Here is an 18,104-nt window from a genome sequence, read left to right as displayed (position 1 = left end):
CACACCAAGTGTATGAGCCAAGACCCCCATATTCACACCAAGTGTACGCACCAAGACCCCCCATATTCACACCAAGTGTATGCTCCAAGACCCCCCATATTCATACCAAGTTTATGAGCCAAGACCCCCATATTCACACCAAGTGTACACGCCATGACCCCCCATATTCACACCAAGTGTACGTGCCAAGACCCCCCACATTCACACCAAGTGTATACGCCAAGACCCCCATATTCACACCAAGTGTACGCGCCAAGACCCCCCATATTCACACCAAGTGTACGCGCCAAGACCCCCCCATATTCACACCAAGTGTACGCGCCAAGACCCCCCCATAGCCACACCAAGTGTACGCGCCAAGACCCCCCCATAGCCACACCAAGTGTACCCCACAGCCACATCAAGTGTACACGCCCAGGCCCCTGTGCAGGACAGCCAGGCTGCCCCGGGCTCGGCCCCCTGGGCTGAGTGTCTGGCTGTCCCTCCATCACACAGACAACTACCAGCGAACTGAATGTCATGGTCCAGTTGGCTTGGACATGTTTGTACAGACACGGTTATTTTGGTTCAGAATTCGCAAGGCAACTAGCGTGAAGAGGCTCCTCTAGGGGTGGTGGGAGTACGCTGTGGAAACGCCCGAGAGGCATTTAATCACTTAACAAGGCAATTTTTTTTAAAAGGCAAGGGGGAAAGGTTAAAAAAAAAAACCTCACTTGAATAATAGAAGGGATGTAAAGTATTCTTTCCCCTCTTACTGAGTGCACATATTTATATTCTTTGATGTGGCAAGTCTCTCTCTATAAGACCATATGAGTGATACAGATTTATACATGAGAACGTTTATGGCCTGGCACGGAGAATATTCAAAGAACCTAAGTGTCCAAGTGGTAGGAAAATGTCCAAGTGTTTGGTGGAAATTGAAGCAGCTGTTAACAGGGAAACAGATGTGCAGACAAGCACACCCACACCTTTGCTCAGGGTAAAGCAGAATATGAGCTGATACCACCATATCCTGACCATGCTTTCAAGATGCATCTGCCCGAGTGAAGGTGTGGCAGAGGGAGAAGAACCCAGAAAGCAGCCCGAGGGCAGTCCCGGGGGATCCAGGCAATCCATCTCAGGATGTGCCTGCATTTAGAAACCTACAACTTTCTGTTACTTTTTTTTTTTTTTTGGCATAGAAGAACTGAGGGGCCAGGCCAGAGGTGGGGTGGGGGGGAGGAGTGAGAGGATTCACCAGAGACAGAGTGGGGAGCAGAACAGGCAGGTGGACAAGTACACTGCTGAGGGGAGTAGCGAGCAGGATGGGAAAGGTCAGCTGCGCCATGCGTGTCAGCTCCCTGGCCGGGGATCGAACTCAGGCCGTAGCTGTGACAGCGTGGAGACTTGACCTCCGGGCCACCAGGCCCTTCTGTGATTTTTATGGTTAGAAGCAAGTTTACTCAACAGTGTCCACTTAACTAGTGTGAGTCCCCAGCAAGGCGCATGCATGACTCTGATTTTTCTAGCAGCCCCACTGCAAATTTCAGAGGAGATCATGGGTTAATTTGGGCATACTGTACTCACCTGAGTACAGCCGTGACGCTCTATCAACAGGCGCTCGATATGAAAATTGATGAATGAGACATTTGGGCTCTTTTTTCAGCACTCAGCCTTTGAAGCTCACAGTGGACTAGACACAGAGGACACATCTCAGATAGGATTTCGTGGCCAACAGCCACATGTGGCCTAAGCACAGTGGTACAGCTGCAAACCGAACTGCTTACTCCCTCTTGCAGAGGACTTGAGAAATTGCTGCTTCTTCCACATGACAGTTCTAGCCCTGCTTTAATCTCTTGATTCTCCCACAGAAGCCACCGAGACACTCATCGAAGGGTTGCTCAGCCCTCTTCAATCAGTCCAGAGTCTCCCCGCCAGCCGTCCATCTACCAGCCGTTACTCCGACGCCCACAACAGAATCTACCCTCTCCAGAGCAGCAGGCAAAGCAAACCTACCTCGGCCTGAATGGAGATGAGTGACTGTTCGGAGGTGAGGAATTACCTCCATGGCAAAGTTTGATTAGCACAGCTGTCTTTGCCACTCTCTTAATTGAATTATTGAAACCTATTATTGTCCCCTCCAGCTTTCACTATGCCCATCCACAACAAGAAAGAGCTTGAACTGATTTTTTTTTTTAACTTAAAAGTCCAACTGACTAGTATATTTAGACTGGCTTCAAAAATAAAGGCAACAAAAAATGTCCATTCACAGGAGTAAAAATGTGTTCAAACCTATAATCCCCAAAATTAAAATTTACTGGTAAAGACAACTTTTCTACACATTTAGAGTGTGAGCATTCGAAGGGTATAATTTTCTTTATACTTTTAGATTTGGGGGACTTACCACCTGCACGAAGAGTAAATTCTGGATGACGGCTAAGTTACCTTCTACTCCCTCTTGGAGAACACACTGTTTATCCAAATTTAATGTTTCAACTCCAAAGACTTATCTTTCCTTGAGAAAAGAAATTGGCAGTGGTAGCGGAGCTAGCTGCCTTAAGAAGCTGCATGTCTCCTGGCCTAACAGTGGGGATAAGTAACTCAAGAGAACTCACAAAAACCACCCAAAACCCCAGAGGACCTAAAACAAGAAGACTGGTTAAAAGAAGCCATAAGTGGTGCGTGAATTCACAAAGTGCTGTGCCCAGCCTCACATCTGGGAGTGGGAGGGATGGGGGGCAAGGGGTGGCAGGGGTGGATAGCTGTACATAGATTGGCTGGGAAAGCAGAGAAAGTGAGCAAGGGGGTTCAAGGCAGAAAAGGGGGGCCTTAGCCACATTTGATCTGCACGTGATGCAAAACACGTGTTTAATGATGGGAATCCTCCAGAGAATGGCATCATTAGTCCATTTTGTTGTGCAAACATAATGTGTCATTACACAAACCTAGATGGGGTAGCCCATTGCACACACCTAGGCACTGTATCGGGACCACGCTCATATACGCGGTCTGTTGTTAAGTGACTCATCAGTGCACAACTGTATACATAGCGAACTATTATACAGCCGTTAAAAAGGCAAACCTCAGCGGCATCATGATACATGAAAAGAGCCAATAATCCAAGGACAAGTGCCACATGGTTCCACTTCTATGAGGTGGGAGTCATCAAATTTAGAGAACGTAGAAGGGTATTGCAGGAGGATGGAGGGAGGAGGAGAAGGGGTACTGTAATTTAAGGGGGACAGGGTTTCCATTTTACAGGATAAAAGGGATCCAGAGGTTGACGTGGCAGCTGTACATCGTGAGTGTATGGACCACCAAGAGCCACATGCTCCGAGATGGTGAGATGGTAAGTTTTAGGGTATGTGCATTTTGCAATGCCTAAACACTTATTAAAGAGAACCCCAGGTTCTCCAAGACTCTGCAGAGCATGTATGTCAGAGGACCACGGAAGGCTTGTAGTCTACACAGGGTTAGACAGGCTCCCTGGGCAGAGAGGGGGCACCTCAGGTACCCCAGGAATCTTTACGACATGCAGGCTGAGCTTCTGCACCCCACCCCCGGTCTCGCTCCTTTGTCACTGGGCTCCGGAAGCCAGCAGTCACGGGAAGACACACTACAGAGAGAGTCTTCTTAGGGGGGAGTGACAGAGAGAAGAAATGTCCTGAGAGTTCTATCCCTGTTTGATGGTGAGAGGGACCAAGTGACAAACCAGCCCCCATCAGTCCTGTAACAGAAATATCCACCATGAGAGGCAAAAACAAAAAGCAAATGGAAGAGACAGAAGCTACACAGAGACATACGTTTGAAAGAAATCCTCAGAGAGACAAAAGATACTCCCACCAAGACAAAAATAGTCTCCATCAAAAAGGAAATTTAGAGCAGGGAAATCTATGCCTAGAAATTAATATAGTTAACAAAGTGATATCTAGCCTACCGGACATTTTCCCAGAAAATAAAGCCAAATACAATGGTAAAAATAGAGGAAAAACAAGTTTTAATGAAGACCATTCTAGAAGGCCTAAAATCTGAATAGTAATGCCAAAAGAAAACAAAGAAGAATGGAAGAAATAATTTCCCCAGGAAGTGAAATGCGTGAATTTCTGTACCAAAGTGTAAGAATCCAGGGTGTTGAATAAATGGTCAGCCTGGAGATCCATCACTTCAGTCTTCAGAAGACAGGAGCTAGCCAGGGGATGAGGGAGCCGAACAATATCAGATTCCAGCGGTGATAAATTTATCAAGATGATGCTGATGTAATTCTTATGTGTTTGAACAGTGAGTGGTAATTGACAAGTGTGAGGAAAACTTGGCCGTTTGATAAAAAAGCTCATTCCACGGGCACACATGGCTAGGCACTGAGTTTAGCAGCAGACCCGGGCTGCTGGGAGCCCACACTGCTGGGAATGACAACTGCACAGCTTCTTTCCAATGAGGCATTCTGTGCAACGTGGGGATTCTTCATTCCTATCTCTTGCACTGTACACCAAGGAAGGCTGTGGACTGATGAGGACGTACAGCCACGTGTAAAAGGAGATGGAAAATCCCTGCATTAGAAATGCATACCATGGGGCCCAGCTGGTGGCACAGCAGGTTAAAGCACAGCACTAAGAAGCTAGAGCCACTTCCGCATGAGTTCGATCCCCACCCCGCAGGTGACCCACACGGCGCGGCAGACCTCTCCTGACCTGCCGCTGCTCCCCTCAGCAGTGTGCTTCGTCGATCTGCCTGTTCTGCTCCCCACTCTGTCTCTGGTGAATCCTCTCCCTGCACTACTCCCACACCATGGCCTGTACCCCAATACTTATATGCATAAATAAATCTTTAAAACAAAAAGAAATATATATTACAATCATATCAACTCTACTGACATCTCATCTTTCTGTGCAGCTTTAGTTCATTGAAATAACATCTTTGATAAGGGACTATAGAGAGGAGTCTCCTCCTTTATCAATGTATGCAGTTACTCTAAGCAATTCTTTCAGGCGGGAAAGACTTGCTGTAAAGCAAACTAAATTGTTCTGTTTTTATTAAATAGTTTCAGAAAGAAACGATTTTTAAAACACAGGGATATGGAAATTAAAGGTCTGATAAACTTGGCAAGCCTCCATCAAGCACATTCGTGGTGGAATATATATAAAAGCCCTGGCATTCTTCTTTTAACGTGAGACAGCTTATTTTCTCTGGAGATGTTTTGCCTAAAGAAAAGATGAAAGGAAAGACATGATAAATGTCTTCAAATACTCGGCGGGCCGCCATGTGGAAAAAGGAGGTGAGTCTGTGATTTGGAGTTGCAGGAGGCAGCACTGGGGCCTGAGGGAGCAGCGGGGGAGGCAGGTCTTCACCCAGTGAATCACTGGCTTCCTTTTATGGACAAACTCCCCCAAACAAAGCAGCTGAAGCATTGGCACCCCTTGAGTGGGGGCAGGAGACTGGTGCAGACTCCTTCCAAGTTCCCTTCCATGAAAACTTGTAGGTGCGGCACCTGGCTTTGCAAGTTGATCCATCATGAGAGCAGGTGTTTGGGCCAACACACGTCCCCTCCAAATTCACATGGGAAGCCCTCACCCCAGTTCTTCAGAATGTAACAACTCAGAGAGGAGCTACGAAGAGGTGATTAAGACGTGCCTTTTAGGAAAAGCCCGAATCCAAAGCAACAGGTGTATGTGCAAAAGGTGATTAGGATGGAGACTCCCCGCCCCCCACCCCAGGGATGCGCATATAGACACCTGGGGAGGCCAGGTGTGATAAGTTTATCATGGCAGTTCAGGCAAACTCGTCTAGCAGGATTAGCCCCTTAGATTGCACTGGGTGGCAGACTGAATAGTGCATAGGTCTATGTTAATACATTAAAGCAACCAGCTCACTGACTTAATGAAATGTAGTATACATCACTTTTCCCCTACATAACACATGCATGCGTGAACACCAGAAGGGACTATTTGGTATCTCCCTATAGGGGCACGTTAACTACAAAAAGGCATTTGAAACATTCAAAGTATGGTTCTCAGGAAGGAGACTCAACTGACGGGCTTACAAGTTTAGTTTAAGCCCGGAGAATATATCTTCTGGAAGTTACCAAGCATTCCTTTAGTATATATAGCAGAGACAACAAGCTGTCAAACATATCATTGCCAGAACCAATGAAACTGCAGCTGTTTCAAGGTTGAGTCAATTCTTGAGAAATCACCTAAAGGATTTTCATGAACTCAATTAATAAAAAGGCTCAAAGAACTGAATGTTACCATTCATGGCTTCATTGCCATGAATCACAGACACCTTCAGTGCTTCCAATGGAAAGAGGTGAATTTGGCTATCTTACTGGGATGAAACCAGGAACACAGACCCTACTCACAGTTGGAGTAGCTTCCAGTGAACCTATTTATAGGAAAGCCTTCATGGTAAACAAAGATTGACTGGCAGTTTGAGGACAGCAGATTTGGCATTTATCAACATTTTCCACCCATCCTGGGCCATAGCCAATCCTTGTACATAATAATCTCAATCTTCTTCCCTATAGGAGGAAAGATGTGTTACCTATAAGAATCACATTTATGAAGCTGCTTATCTGCTCCTTCCTGGTAAGTGCTCACTTGTGGAAATATTCTTGAATAAATCTCCTCCCGGAACTTTTTGTTCAACTGAAACTTAAAATCTAGAGGACGCCTTTAAAAAAAAAGATTTATTTATTTATTTATGCATACAAGAGCTGGAGTACAGGCCAGAGGTGCAGGGTGGTGAGACCATTCACCAGAAACAGTGGGGAGTAGGACAGACTGATTCACTGAAATGAACTGAGGAGGGGAGCAGCAGGCCAGACAGGACAGGTGAGCTGCGCCACGTGGGTCCCCTTCCTGGCCAGGGATGGCACTCCTGCTGCAGTGGCTGTGGATAGTTTCTGAGTGCTGAGACTTACCCCCTCCTGCCACCAGGGAGGCCCCTAGAGAAAGACTTTTAAGATCAGAGCACAAAGAAAAAGACCACAATATTTTTTACGAAACGCCATGATGAAGTGACCCCGAGATTGCCAGCCTCTCCAAAGTCACTGGGTGTCTTCTGTGACTGATCCATCATTCGGGGTCTGGCAAGATGGACGATATTCAGTCTATGCATGCAGAGGTGGGTGCTTAGTTCACAGAGGGAAACTGGACACTTCAAGGGATTAAAGGCTGCATTGCAATCAGGGTCACACGGAAAAACAGTGATGAAAACCTTACCAGGAAAGCAGTGATTTATACATGGGAGCAGGGTGACTAGAAATCTACCTGCTCCTTTCCTCACTCCTGGCAGCCCAACTTGTAAAAAGGTTCACTGTACTGTCAGGCGTGAGTAGAGCTCAGAAGAAACATCTTCTCTGTACAGCTTGGCTGTTAATTACTAAAAAGCAAATCTGCGTTTCTTTAAAGATGAAAGCAGGAGCGTATTTGTAGCAGAAATTTGTCAATGACATGAGCGATTGCAGAGATGCAGGCCAAAAATATTGCTGTGGAGGAATTGAAACCAGTTCCCGAAATTGCATACGATGGCACTTTTGCTGAAGTTCAAGGCCTGTTTTGTCAGTGCTAGTCCCTCGCTTTCAAAACATTACAAAACAGGATAAGCTGGAGAATATGTCATGCAGTGATACTGCATTCGAAATAACCCACAAGGGGAAAACAAAAACCCCTCTTTGTCTGTTGAGCAGTGGTATTTGATAGCATTACTAGGAGCCCTCACTGAATCCTGAGCAGGTCAGGCTCTGATTTCAGGTTTCCAGGCAACCCCTGGATAAACAATAGTAAGCACCTGTGAGCACCCGCGTGTGTAGAAGAGTCTCGCTGTATGGGTGCTGATGTAACAAAGGAAAGGAAAGGCAGCCTTGGACAAATCTCTAGAGCTGTGTCCTTTAACTCTGCAGGAAGTGAACTGAGAGAGTGAAAACTAGCCCATCCCCCTCTACCATAAAGATGTAATATTATAGGAAGCCCAAGTTTATAACAGTGTCTTCATTTATAACTACTTGTTGCACACTCGCCATATGTCAGACTCTGTTCAAGGCTCAGGGGATTCAGCACTGACCCTTAGAGACTCCCTCCCTGGCCCCCAGAAATCTCTGCCCTCCAAGTTCTTCTATTTTAGCAGACGCAAAGGTAAAAGAGAGACAAAGTCCAGATGTTGACAACCTATTGGAGCAAAATAAAGGGGCAGGAAGGGCAGGTGCGTGGGTGACAGGCATGGCTTTATGAAAATACTAACATGCCACTAATGTCACAGAGATGGGATCAGGAAAATACTTCTCCCCTGTAGAGAAGAACAAGGCTCTTTGTTTTTGTCTTGTGGAGGTGCTGGTTATGGGTTGAGAAGCAAAGGTCTTCATTTAGCAGAGACCTGAGCAGCTCCTAGGATTCCGGCTATCCAGAGAACCTTATTAAGTGTTCAAAGCCGGGTCACCATGTGACTCCAGAATAGGAACCACTTCTGCGGGGAGAGGGAGAGGGAGAGGGCGAAAAAATAAATCTGTGCCAAAGATACTGAGATGGGATTTTTTAAGAACAACCTAAAAGTTTGCAAAGGCTTTCTATCTAAAACTGGACCCATGACAACACGTAAAGTTCTTTGTTTTTTTTTAAGATTTATTTATTTATGCGGGCTCTCCCTGGTGGCGCAGCGGGTTGAAGCACAGCACTAAGATTAAGCCACTTCCGCATGAGTTCGATTCCCGCCTGCCCGGGAGGAGATCCACATGGCGAAGCAGACCTCTCCTGACCCGCCTGCTGCTCCCCTCAGCAGTGGACTTCATCGATCTGCCTGTTCTGCTCCCCACTCTGTCTCTGGTGAATCCTCTCACCCTCCGCATCTCTGGCCTGTACCCCAGTTCTGTATGAATAAATAAATCTTTAAAAAAAAAAAGATTGACTTATTTATGCATGTAGAACTGGGGTACAAGCCAGAGGTGCAGGGGTGGTGAGCAGATTCACCAGAGACAGAGTGGGGAGCAGAACAGGCAAATCGACAAGTACACTGCTGAGGGGAGCAGCGGGTGAGACAGGAGGGGTCTGCCGCGCCATGTGGGTCAGCTCCGGGGCAGGAATCCAACTGGCACTGAAGCGGCTGCGGCCAGCTAGCAGTGCGGCGTCCCAACCCACTGTGCCACCAGGGAGGGCCCCAACATGTAATATTTTTTTGTTAAAGATTTATTTATTTGTGCATACAGAACTGGGGTACAGGCCAGAGGCTCAGGGGCGGCAAGAGGCTTCACCAGAGACAGAGCGGGGAGCAGAACAGGCAGATGGACGAAGTACACTGCTGAGGGGAGCAGCGGGCGGGCCAGGAGAGGTCTGCCGCGCCACCAATATGTAATATTTTTAAAGTGATGTTTGTTCAAGCATCTCCTCATGGAAAGCTACACACCCCCGGAATCCTACTAGATGACCATGACTGACAATGTGGGGTGGGGGTTGGTGTCTCTTTTTAGTCTTTTCAGCGGAAGCAAAATGGCCGAAAAACTGAAGGCCCCTGTGGAGTGGGGAAGCCACGGCGACAGGCCCTTGGGACTCATCTGAGGAGACATGGCTGGGTTCCTTCTAAGTGCTTCTGAAAGTGATAAATCACCTAAGAAGAGTTCCACAGAAAGGACTCAATCTCCAATGCTACCGTCATTTGTTGGGCTTCTTTTCCTATTCTCATTTTAATATTTGTCTCTGCGCCTGATTATACTACCAGATGGTTCCCCAGATTATATAACCCTCAGGCCTCCTTCCAAAACATACATATTTACATACATCCAACCATGCCACACAGTTCAAAGAATGCTCAATGGGCAGTTCCTTGTGTCTTTTTATTTTTTGCCTTGAAACTTTTTATTATAAATGAATGTTTATGACATTAATTATTGTTCATTATTGAAAATGCACCCAAAAATGAGTGGTGATTCGTTATGTTTCTATTTGAGATTCATTTATTTACGCATACAGAAATGGTACAGGCCAGAGGCACAGGGATGATGAGATGCTTCACCAGAGACAGAGTGGGGAGCAGACCAGGTAGATTGACACGTACACTGCTGAGGGGAGCAGCGGGCGGGTCAGGAGAGGTCTGCTGGGCCATGTGGGTCACCTCCGGGGCGGGGATCAAACTCATGTGGAAGTGGCTTTAGCATCTTAGTGCTGCGCTTTAACCCGAGGCACCACCAGTGAAAGCCCATTATCTCTCTATTTAAAGATAACTATTTTAACCAATTTTTAAATATACTTTTGACAGCAATCTTCATTTTCATACATTGTCCCCAGGGAGTTCCCACCACCAGTTCACCCATGTAACATCAACATAGGCCTGGTGCTCTTCATCCCTGTCTTGATCCGATTTCCTTCCCCAACCCCAGAATGTCTCTGGTTTATAGTTGCCTGTTGATTTTGACTTTACTTTGCTCCCAATAATTATAATTACTCCCCCCAATCCCATATTTTCATCCCCTACATTCCTTCTGTAAGAGAAACCATCCGGTATTGTCCTTTTTCTTCCTGGCTAATTTCACTGAAATGATCCCTTGGCAGTTCCTTATTTCTATCATTAAAAACATTTACAAGAAAACAGGATTCCATTTCACCTACCAGAGACTTGGTTCTGAATTAGGAGTTTCTGGCTTAAGAAACGAGAGAACAAACCAAGGTGGGAAAAGAGCTCCCTGTTTTCATCTATTTATGTCCAACACTATAAAGCAAAACCTTTGGCAGAAATGCCCCTCTCTGTGGTTCCCGCCATTCTAGGGGTCCACGTGGGCACAGCCAGTTTGACTGTTGCCCACCCTCCCCCCAAGATGCCTCAGCCCTGGGCTTATTCAAGCGGACACAGTAGAAACCAAGGGCCTCTGAGAGCCACAGTGCAAGAGCCACTCGCTGGCCTTTGTTTCCATCACAATAAGCTTCCTTGTGGAACGCTGATTTCTGCAAACTGTGAAATCTAACCTAAGTCTAACATAATGCAAAAACAAAGCATGAAAAAATAGTGTTTAATAGCTTAACATAAAGACTCTTGTCTGTATTTACACTGCCAGGCAGACAGAGTGGAGAATGAAACAACACCCCAGCCTGCTTCGGAGACCCTGAGAAGGAAAGGAAAATAGACTCTGCCGCATGGAAAAGCCCATCCCCAAAGCCCCTCCCTTATGTGGTCCGTGCAGCCCTGGCCACGTGGGCAGGGCCCTTTCCCAGATGGCTAGGTCTTGGGGGAGCTTCTGAAGGACAAAATGTATGTGCAAAAGGCATTTGGTAATTACTCACACCCTAAAGCTGTGGTCAGGAGCCTGGGTCAGCTCAGGGAGACAACAGAGTCCTGCCAGGATAGGACTCACTTTCTGGAAATATCCTGGTAGCGCAATGGGTTAATTAAGTCTCAGCACTATGAAGCTGTCACTAGCCACTACAGCACAAGTTCAATCCCGGGCCAGGGAGTGACCCACATGGTGCCGCAGACATCTCCTGTCTCACCCGCTGCTCCCCTCGAAAGTGGATTTCAGTTAATCTGCTTGTTCTGCTCCCCACTCTGTCTCTGGTGAATCCTCTCATCCCCTGAACCTCTGGCCTGTACCCCAATTCTTGTATGCATAAATAAATAAATCTTTAAAAAATAAAAGGAAAACACACATGAATTGAAAGTAGACAGTCCGTAGCTAGCTGACTGAGACACGTGCCAAGATGAGGAAGGCTTTCCAAACCTATGGGATTATAGGGAAACGGAAGCTTCCGCTGGTGCTCCCCCTTTTAAAAATTAAACCTACACCTCAGCATCAGATCAGAAGACATATTCTGCGATCCCACTATGTCTCACGTACTTGCTAAGCTATACTTTGCTCTCAGAACCTTATATTACCCCCTCCAGGTCTCCTCTCTGGGTTGGGTTTTCAGTCTACTCATTGCTAGAGCCATAAACAGCCCCCTGGGTCAGAGAAGAGTCTGTGCTCGCCTGGTTTGGAACTTGGGGCTCCCCCACTCTGAAGGTCGTGGTAGCCAAGAGGCACCCCAAGAACAAAAGGCACAGTCCAGGCTCCCCGAACAGATGGCTGGCTGCAGTTGTGACCCCCACACCTGCCCGACAGCCCTGGCCTAAGCCCAACCTCCTGCCAGCCCAGACCTTACACCCCTCTCAGATGATTGCTCCCCCAGAATCTAAGCAATTCTTGCAAAACCCACCAGGAAATCACCCAACTGCTTTGTGTTAACCTGACTTTTATGAAACTCCTTAGTGGAAAACCAATTTCTTCCTCTTCCCTGAAGCGCCAGGCCCAGTGGTTTGACCACAGGAGACTCCACAGCTCCTTGGCTCGATCCAAGGACCCAGGGGGAGATTGAATTGGGCCCGTTCCAGTTATTTTGGGGGAAATTACTTCAGACTCTCACACTAGGCCATGTAAATCCTGGCCTGTGAGACTGTATATTTCTAACTTTATGTTGTGCCTGTGGTGTTATGTAAAGATCAGTATTCCCACCAACTTCAAACGCAGCTCCCTGCGTGACGCAGCTCTGTGGGGGCACCGAACAAGAGAGAAACGGGTTCCACATGTCAGAAGAATCTCATCTACCCGAGTCCCCTTCAGCTGTCCCTTCTAAGAGTTCGTTTGCTGTATGCTACAGCATCGTTTTGTCCGTCTTTGGCAGTATCTGAAAATGATTCCTTTGTTTACCATACGTGCATGGTGAGGCGAAAACCTGGCGAAGGTTCTTTAAAATGTGGCTCTTCTAAAGCAGCCAACCAGTTAAGGTGCTTCATGCCCCGTGTGGGCACAAACCCAGCAGGGATCGTGTGGGGAGAGACCCACCTTTCAGTCTCCGGCCTGGTCTCTAGGGCACGCGGGTGCTCGTTGGGGGGTGGGGGTGGCGGCAGCCTGTAAGCAGTCTGTGCTCTGGGGACCCCACTCCCTAAGAGTGACAGCCACTGACGCTGACAGCCACCACGACTCGGCAACCTCCCCAAAACCCACTTTCGGCACCAGACAAGTTGGGACAGTGAAATACCTCGAGGTCCAGGTAAGAACGTCTACGGAAGAGCAGAACCTACATCACTTCCTACACTCAAGTTGGGGTGATCTCCCGTATGTCGCATAGGGGCTACCCAGTGGTAGCCCAGATCAGCCGGTCCTTCTCCACACAATCAATCCTTTCACCAAATCACCAGGTACCAGGCACCCGGCCAGGCCCTGACCCTAACCCCAACTCCCTGCAGGAGGCATTTAGTTATTCCTCAGAACCCCAAGGCCATGGTCAGAACCCTGGGTCGGCTCAGGGAGACAACAGAGCCCACCAGGGATTGGACAGACTCTACAAATATGAGTGTTCAGACAGTGCCAGAGAAGGGGCTTTACCCTCTGTGATGACGACTGCTTCTTCCTCGCCATGCAGGGTGTCCTCCTGGAGGCTGATCTCCTCCTCCAAGCCATTGACGGCAGACAGCTGACCATTCTTCTGTAACAGCTGTGGGAAGAGAACAGCAGTCAGCTTAGCCTCAGTCTTCACCCAAGGCAGCAGCACTTCAGTGCCTCCAGGAAGATAAACTGGCCAAATACAGAGAAATGGAAGGTCTACGACCAAAAGATTTGTCTTTTATGTATTTATCTGAATGATCCAGCTGCTAACAATGGTACAGGAAGTACTGCCAAGCACGTGGGGCTTTGCTGCTGGATCAGGGTGCACCTCATCCACTCACGCATTCATTCACCTGAACATCATACATGTACACACCCACATGCCAGGCCTATCTGAGACATCAGATGGTCCAGCTGGAGGGTCCGGGTACCGGGCGGAGGGGTGGGTAGGGGAGGGCTGAACTTGACCCCTGCTAGTTGGGGGTGGGGCGGGGGTGGCTCCTCCCCTTGGCCTGAACTCTCACCCCTGAGAAGGCAGGGAGCAGAGCTGAGCGGCCAATTAGGAAGACTTCGCTAGGGAGCCAGGTGTGGGGGCTGTGGCAAGCGGTCGCCCTGAGGTCAGCTGGTCAGCAAGTCTTCAACCCCCCCCACCCCCTCCCCGTGCAGATAGCTGCACCTTCCCTTCTCCCTCTCCCCTCCTAACTCCTTCTCTCCCTCTACCTTGTGGATTAGAACAAACTGTGTTATTTTGTTTGTTTTTGCTGCACCAAAGATGCTTTTGTTTGCATCTGTGGCCGTGGGTGGCCAGACCCAGAACTGGTGAAAGAGGTTCTGGCCGATGACAGCTTTAGACCTTTTGCCCAGTGACAGTCCCAGCTTACCAAAGCTGTGGGGCACAAACTTTTACAAAATACCTCTTACTTCAAATGCACCCTGTGCTTAGAAGCAGCTCCTGCATAAGGGAATGGCAGATACATAAGCGACAGCGTGTCCTTCCCAGGGAAGATATGTGTTTGAACAAACAGTTATTAAACTGCAGTTATGGAAACTGTCCTGAGGAATACATGAGTGGGAATAAACAGGGGGACCCTCACCTAAGTTGGGGTGTCAGGAGGGCTTCTGTAAGGCATCATAGAGAAAGGTGGCGTCTAAGTTCTCAGGCAGGGAGAGAGCAAGAAAGGGCAGAAAGGTTGCAAAAAGGAGACCCCATGGTGCACAGGCCAGAATGTCCAGGCAACATGATCCGTGTGAGATACGTAACATATGCTCCTATCGGTTATGATTTTCCTTACAAACACCACTGAAATGGACATCCGTTCTCGCCCTGATAGGGTGCTCTGTGCAGCTGATGTCAGTGGCAAAGGAGGTATATGGACCAGCCCGTCACACTTGTAGCCATACGATGATAGTAAAGAGTTTTACACCAAGGAAAGACAGCACGTACCCTCAGGAACCTCAAGATTTCCCCCAAGGGGCCCTGCCCGATGGGCGCAGCACTGTGACGCTGGCTGCAGCCACTTCAGCACGAGTTCAATCCCCAGCCGGGGGTGCCCCACAGGGCGCAGCAGACCTCTCCTGCCTTTGTAAATCTTCCTGTTCTGCTCCCCATTCTGTCTGGTCAATCTCTCACGGCCCCTGCACCTGAATCCTCTCACTGCCTCTGCACCTCTGACCTGTACCCCAGTTCTTGTAAGCACAAATAAGTCTTTAAAAAAAAAAAAAAGATTTTCACCGTTCATTAATCATCTCTCACTGGCCTTCTGTGGTGGTGCAACGGGTTGGGACACAGACCTGCAAGCCAGCCACAGCCGCTTCAGTGTGGGTTCGATTCCCGGCCCCAGAGGTAACCCACATGGCGCGGCAGACCTCTCCTGACCCGCCCGCTGCTCCCCTCAGCAGTGTACTTTGTCGATCTGCCTGTTCTGCTCCCCACTCTGTCTCTGGTGAAGCCTCTCATCGCTCCTACACGTCAGGTATGCATAAGCAAATAAAACTTTAAAACAAAAAAATCATCTCTCACTTGTCTTAATTAAACCCAGTTCAGGCAGGTGTTAGTATTCCCACTGCACAGAGGAGGACACTGGGACTCGGGGTGAGTCCCCTGGGTGGGACTGGCCCCAAGACCAAGACTCAGCACCAGCGACTGCCATGGTTTCCCCAGCGTTTCCCCAGGACACTATGAATTGTTGAAGGTCCCGGTACTATGCAAATGAAAGAAATGCCATAAAAAGTATCCCACAGCACCCAGTTCTGCCCACCCCCAAGAAAGCTCAAAGCTGACATCCATGCTGCTTCTTCCCTGAGCGGCACATGACCCAGCCGCTGGCCGGAGCAGAGCCTGGCACGACGGCCGTGCAGGACAGTCGGCCCAGAAGCCTTGAGATGTACTAACTGATGCCACCTGGCCATGGCCTGTTCCCAGCAAAGCTGCCCTTCAGCTGCAAGAGCTGTCTCCAGAAATCACAGCTCCGTGTTTTAATACTTACACTCCGGCTGGAACAGCCGGCTTCAAAATGCCCATGCTGAGTCTGGTTATGAGACCGACGACTCAGATTACATTTCCACTTAAGGTCTTCTCTTACCCAAATATGAAAGATGGGAATTTTAAATGAAACCTAAGGATAGAGACAAGAAGGACGATGGGAGTGGAGGTGGGGTGGGGCAGGAGCCGTCACAATGCTGTCACAGCAAAACTACCAGTGTCAAGGGGGATTTGGGACTCATAGAGTTTCAACTCTATGGTCACTAGTTGCGGACCCAGGTTCGACCTAGACTGACCAGTGACAGGTGATGAGCTAGGAAAGGAAAGAAGGAACCTAGAGAGATGGGCTTCACAGCCGCCCAGTGAATTAAGCGTCAACCTAAAATGCTGGCATATACTCGTAAGTCATTCTTCCAGCTCAATTTCAATGGGATAAGCGTGTGCCCCTGGGAAACCAGAGCCCTGACGCCCCATGGAGTAGTGAGTTCTCTGGACTTTCTCTCACTGTGAAAAAAATTCTCATCCTTCTTTGCGAACTGTCCAGGGTATTTAACTGGAGTCCATGAAGGGTCTACAAGGGCACACACACTTCTGTCAACTCTTTTTAAAATGCCACATTTTATATGATAAAATCTATTAGAAGGCAGAAAGTGAGCCTTAAAGACTGAGATCACCCCCAGGGATCACTCTACCACGTCTCTACTTGGGAAAGGCACCAGGCAAATGGCCTTTCATGGCAATTTCTGACAGTGACAGTGTCGAAACTGAGTTTTGAGACTAGTTCATCCTATGCATACCTTGTGCCCCACCAGCACAGCCAACCTCTGACCCCCAAGGGATGTCTCAGGGGAGCATGCAGGGCCTGTGACGCACCAACTCTGCACACAAAAATAGAACTTCATCCTAGCCCTCCTCAGACATTTCCACATTTCTGTCGTACTTACAGATGCTTTGGCAAAACCACACACATTCTTGTACATGGGTAATTCACCTTTTGGCTATGCAAAAAAAAAAAAAAAGTAGTGTTCTTGTTTTCCTTTCCTCCCATGCCCAACCAACTAAATAATTTGTACTATTGTTGAGCCCAGGTTAAGTTATCAGTTAAGTTCAAGTCAGTTCAAATAGTAAGAAACCCAACCCAGTGTTAATGTTTAAGTCCTTTCTGCTTCTCCATGCGTTTTTATGTACACAGGCATTCTTTCAACAAAACGAGTGAATGCCTGCTGTTTATAACCTGATTGTTTCACTTTCTATGGATGCCTTTCCTTATCAAAAACACTTATCTTGTTCATCCTAAATCACTCTTTTTCCTCTGTAATTCAGATGTCCAGGGCAGACAAAGATTTTATCAGTTATGCATACACAGACCCTGAAGACACACCTCAGTGAGGGGGGTGGGTTTGGGCGGGGGTGGGGGATGGGGTGCTCTCTAGCTCAGGAGTTAAAGCACTCTGCTTTAGGCTTCCTACAAGTAGGAAATCTACTTCACACTGAAGCCTTCTTACAAAGTTCGACCTGTCTATCCCATTCTTAATTTTATGAATATTGAGAGATGAGCACAAGACCTGAAAGACATGTTCTCCTTGTGCTTAAACTTAGTAAGCACCAGAAAACCCATTTTCCCACTAGGTTTCAGCTTCAAAAGCATAATGCCTCCTTTGAGCAATCAAAACCCTCAATGTTTTCAAGCTTATATCCTTTGAGTGGGTCAGCCAGAGTTTATTCCTGTAAAGTATTACCACATTACAACTAAACAAGCTTAGAAAAGGAAAAGAAACTCAAACGCTTCCAGCAACAGTGCTTTCTTCTCATTCCTGCAAGAACAGCTAAGAACATCCAAGATGGCAGCCAAAGCAATGTGGAAAAAACCACAGATGCTGGGTTCCTTTCCCACTGCAAAGGCCTGGGACTTGCTTTGAACCCTCTGGAGAGTAAGTGGCAGGAGGGTCAGCAACTAATGGCTGTGTTAGAAAAGAACAAGACAAATGTCTGACCCTTGTCAGAATGCTGGGATCAAGGGGATGAGGGCACCAGGGGCTAAAGTCACAAGCGTCACCACTGAAGCCATGATCTGGGCTCTGCAGGCTCATGGTGTGATCAGCACATCCCACAGCAGATGAAGCCACAGACCAGTACAAGGCATCCAAGCACCTTGAAATAACAGAGGCAGAGCTAAAGCGCAGCACGATAAAGTTGTCCTCAGCCCCTGCAGCACGAGTTCGATCCCCAGCCAGAGAGCTGCCCCACAGGCAGGGCGCGGCAGACCTCTCCTGACCTGCCCGCTGCTCCCCTCAGCAGTGTACTTCG

At 48.0% G+C, this 18,104-nt stretch overlaps 1 protein-coding gene across 1 annotated transcript in view; it reads right to left on the bottom strand.

Annotated features, from left to right (window-relative positions):
• Positions 1-18,104, bottom strand: part of AKAP12 (A kinase (PRKA) anchor protein 12) — a 64,573-nt gene that overhangs the window by 29,686 nt on the left and 16,783 nt on the right. Inside the window, exon 2 of the mRNA XM_012721372.1 lies at positions 13,316-13,424. Coding sequence (XP_012576826.1) covers positions 13,316-13,424 — 109 coding nt within the window. The remainder of the gene's footprint in view (positions 1-13,315; positions 13,425-18,104) is intronic.

This window comes from Condylura cristata, unplaced genomic scaffold, assembly GCF_000260355.1.
Source record: "Condylura cristata isolate star-nosed mole 26May11 unplaced genomic scaffold, ConCri1.0 scaffold00001, whole genome shotgun sequence".
NCBI classification, from domain to species: Eukaryota; Metazoa; Chordata; class Mammalia; order Eulipotyphla; family Talpidae; genus Condylura; species Condylura cristata.
The sequence above is the reverse complement of the archived record's forward strand: the minus strand, read 5'-3'. Positions and strand labels throughout refer to the sequence as shown.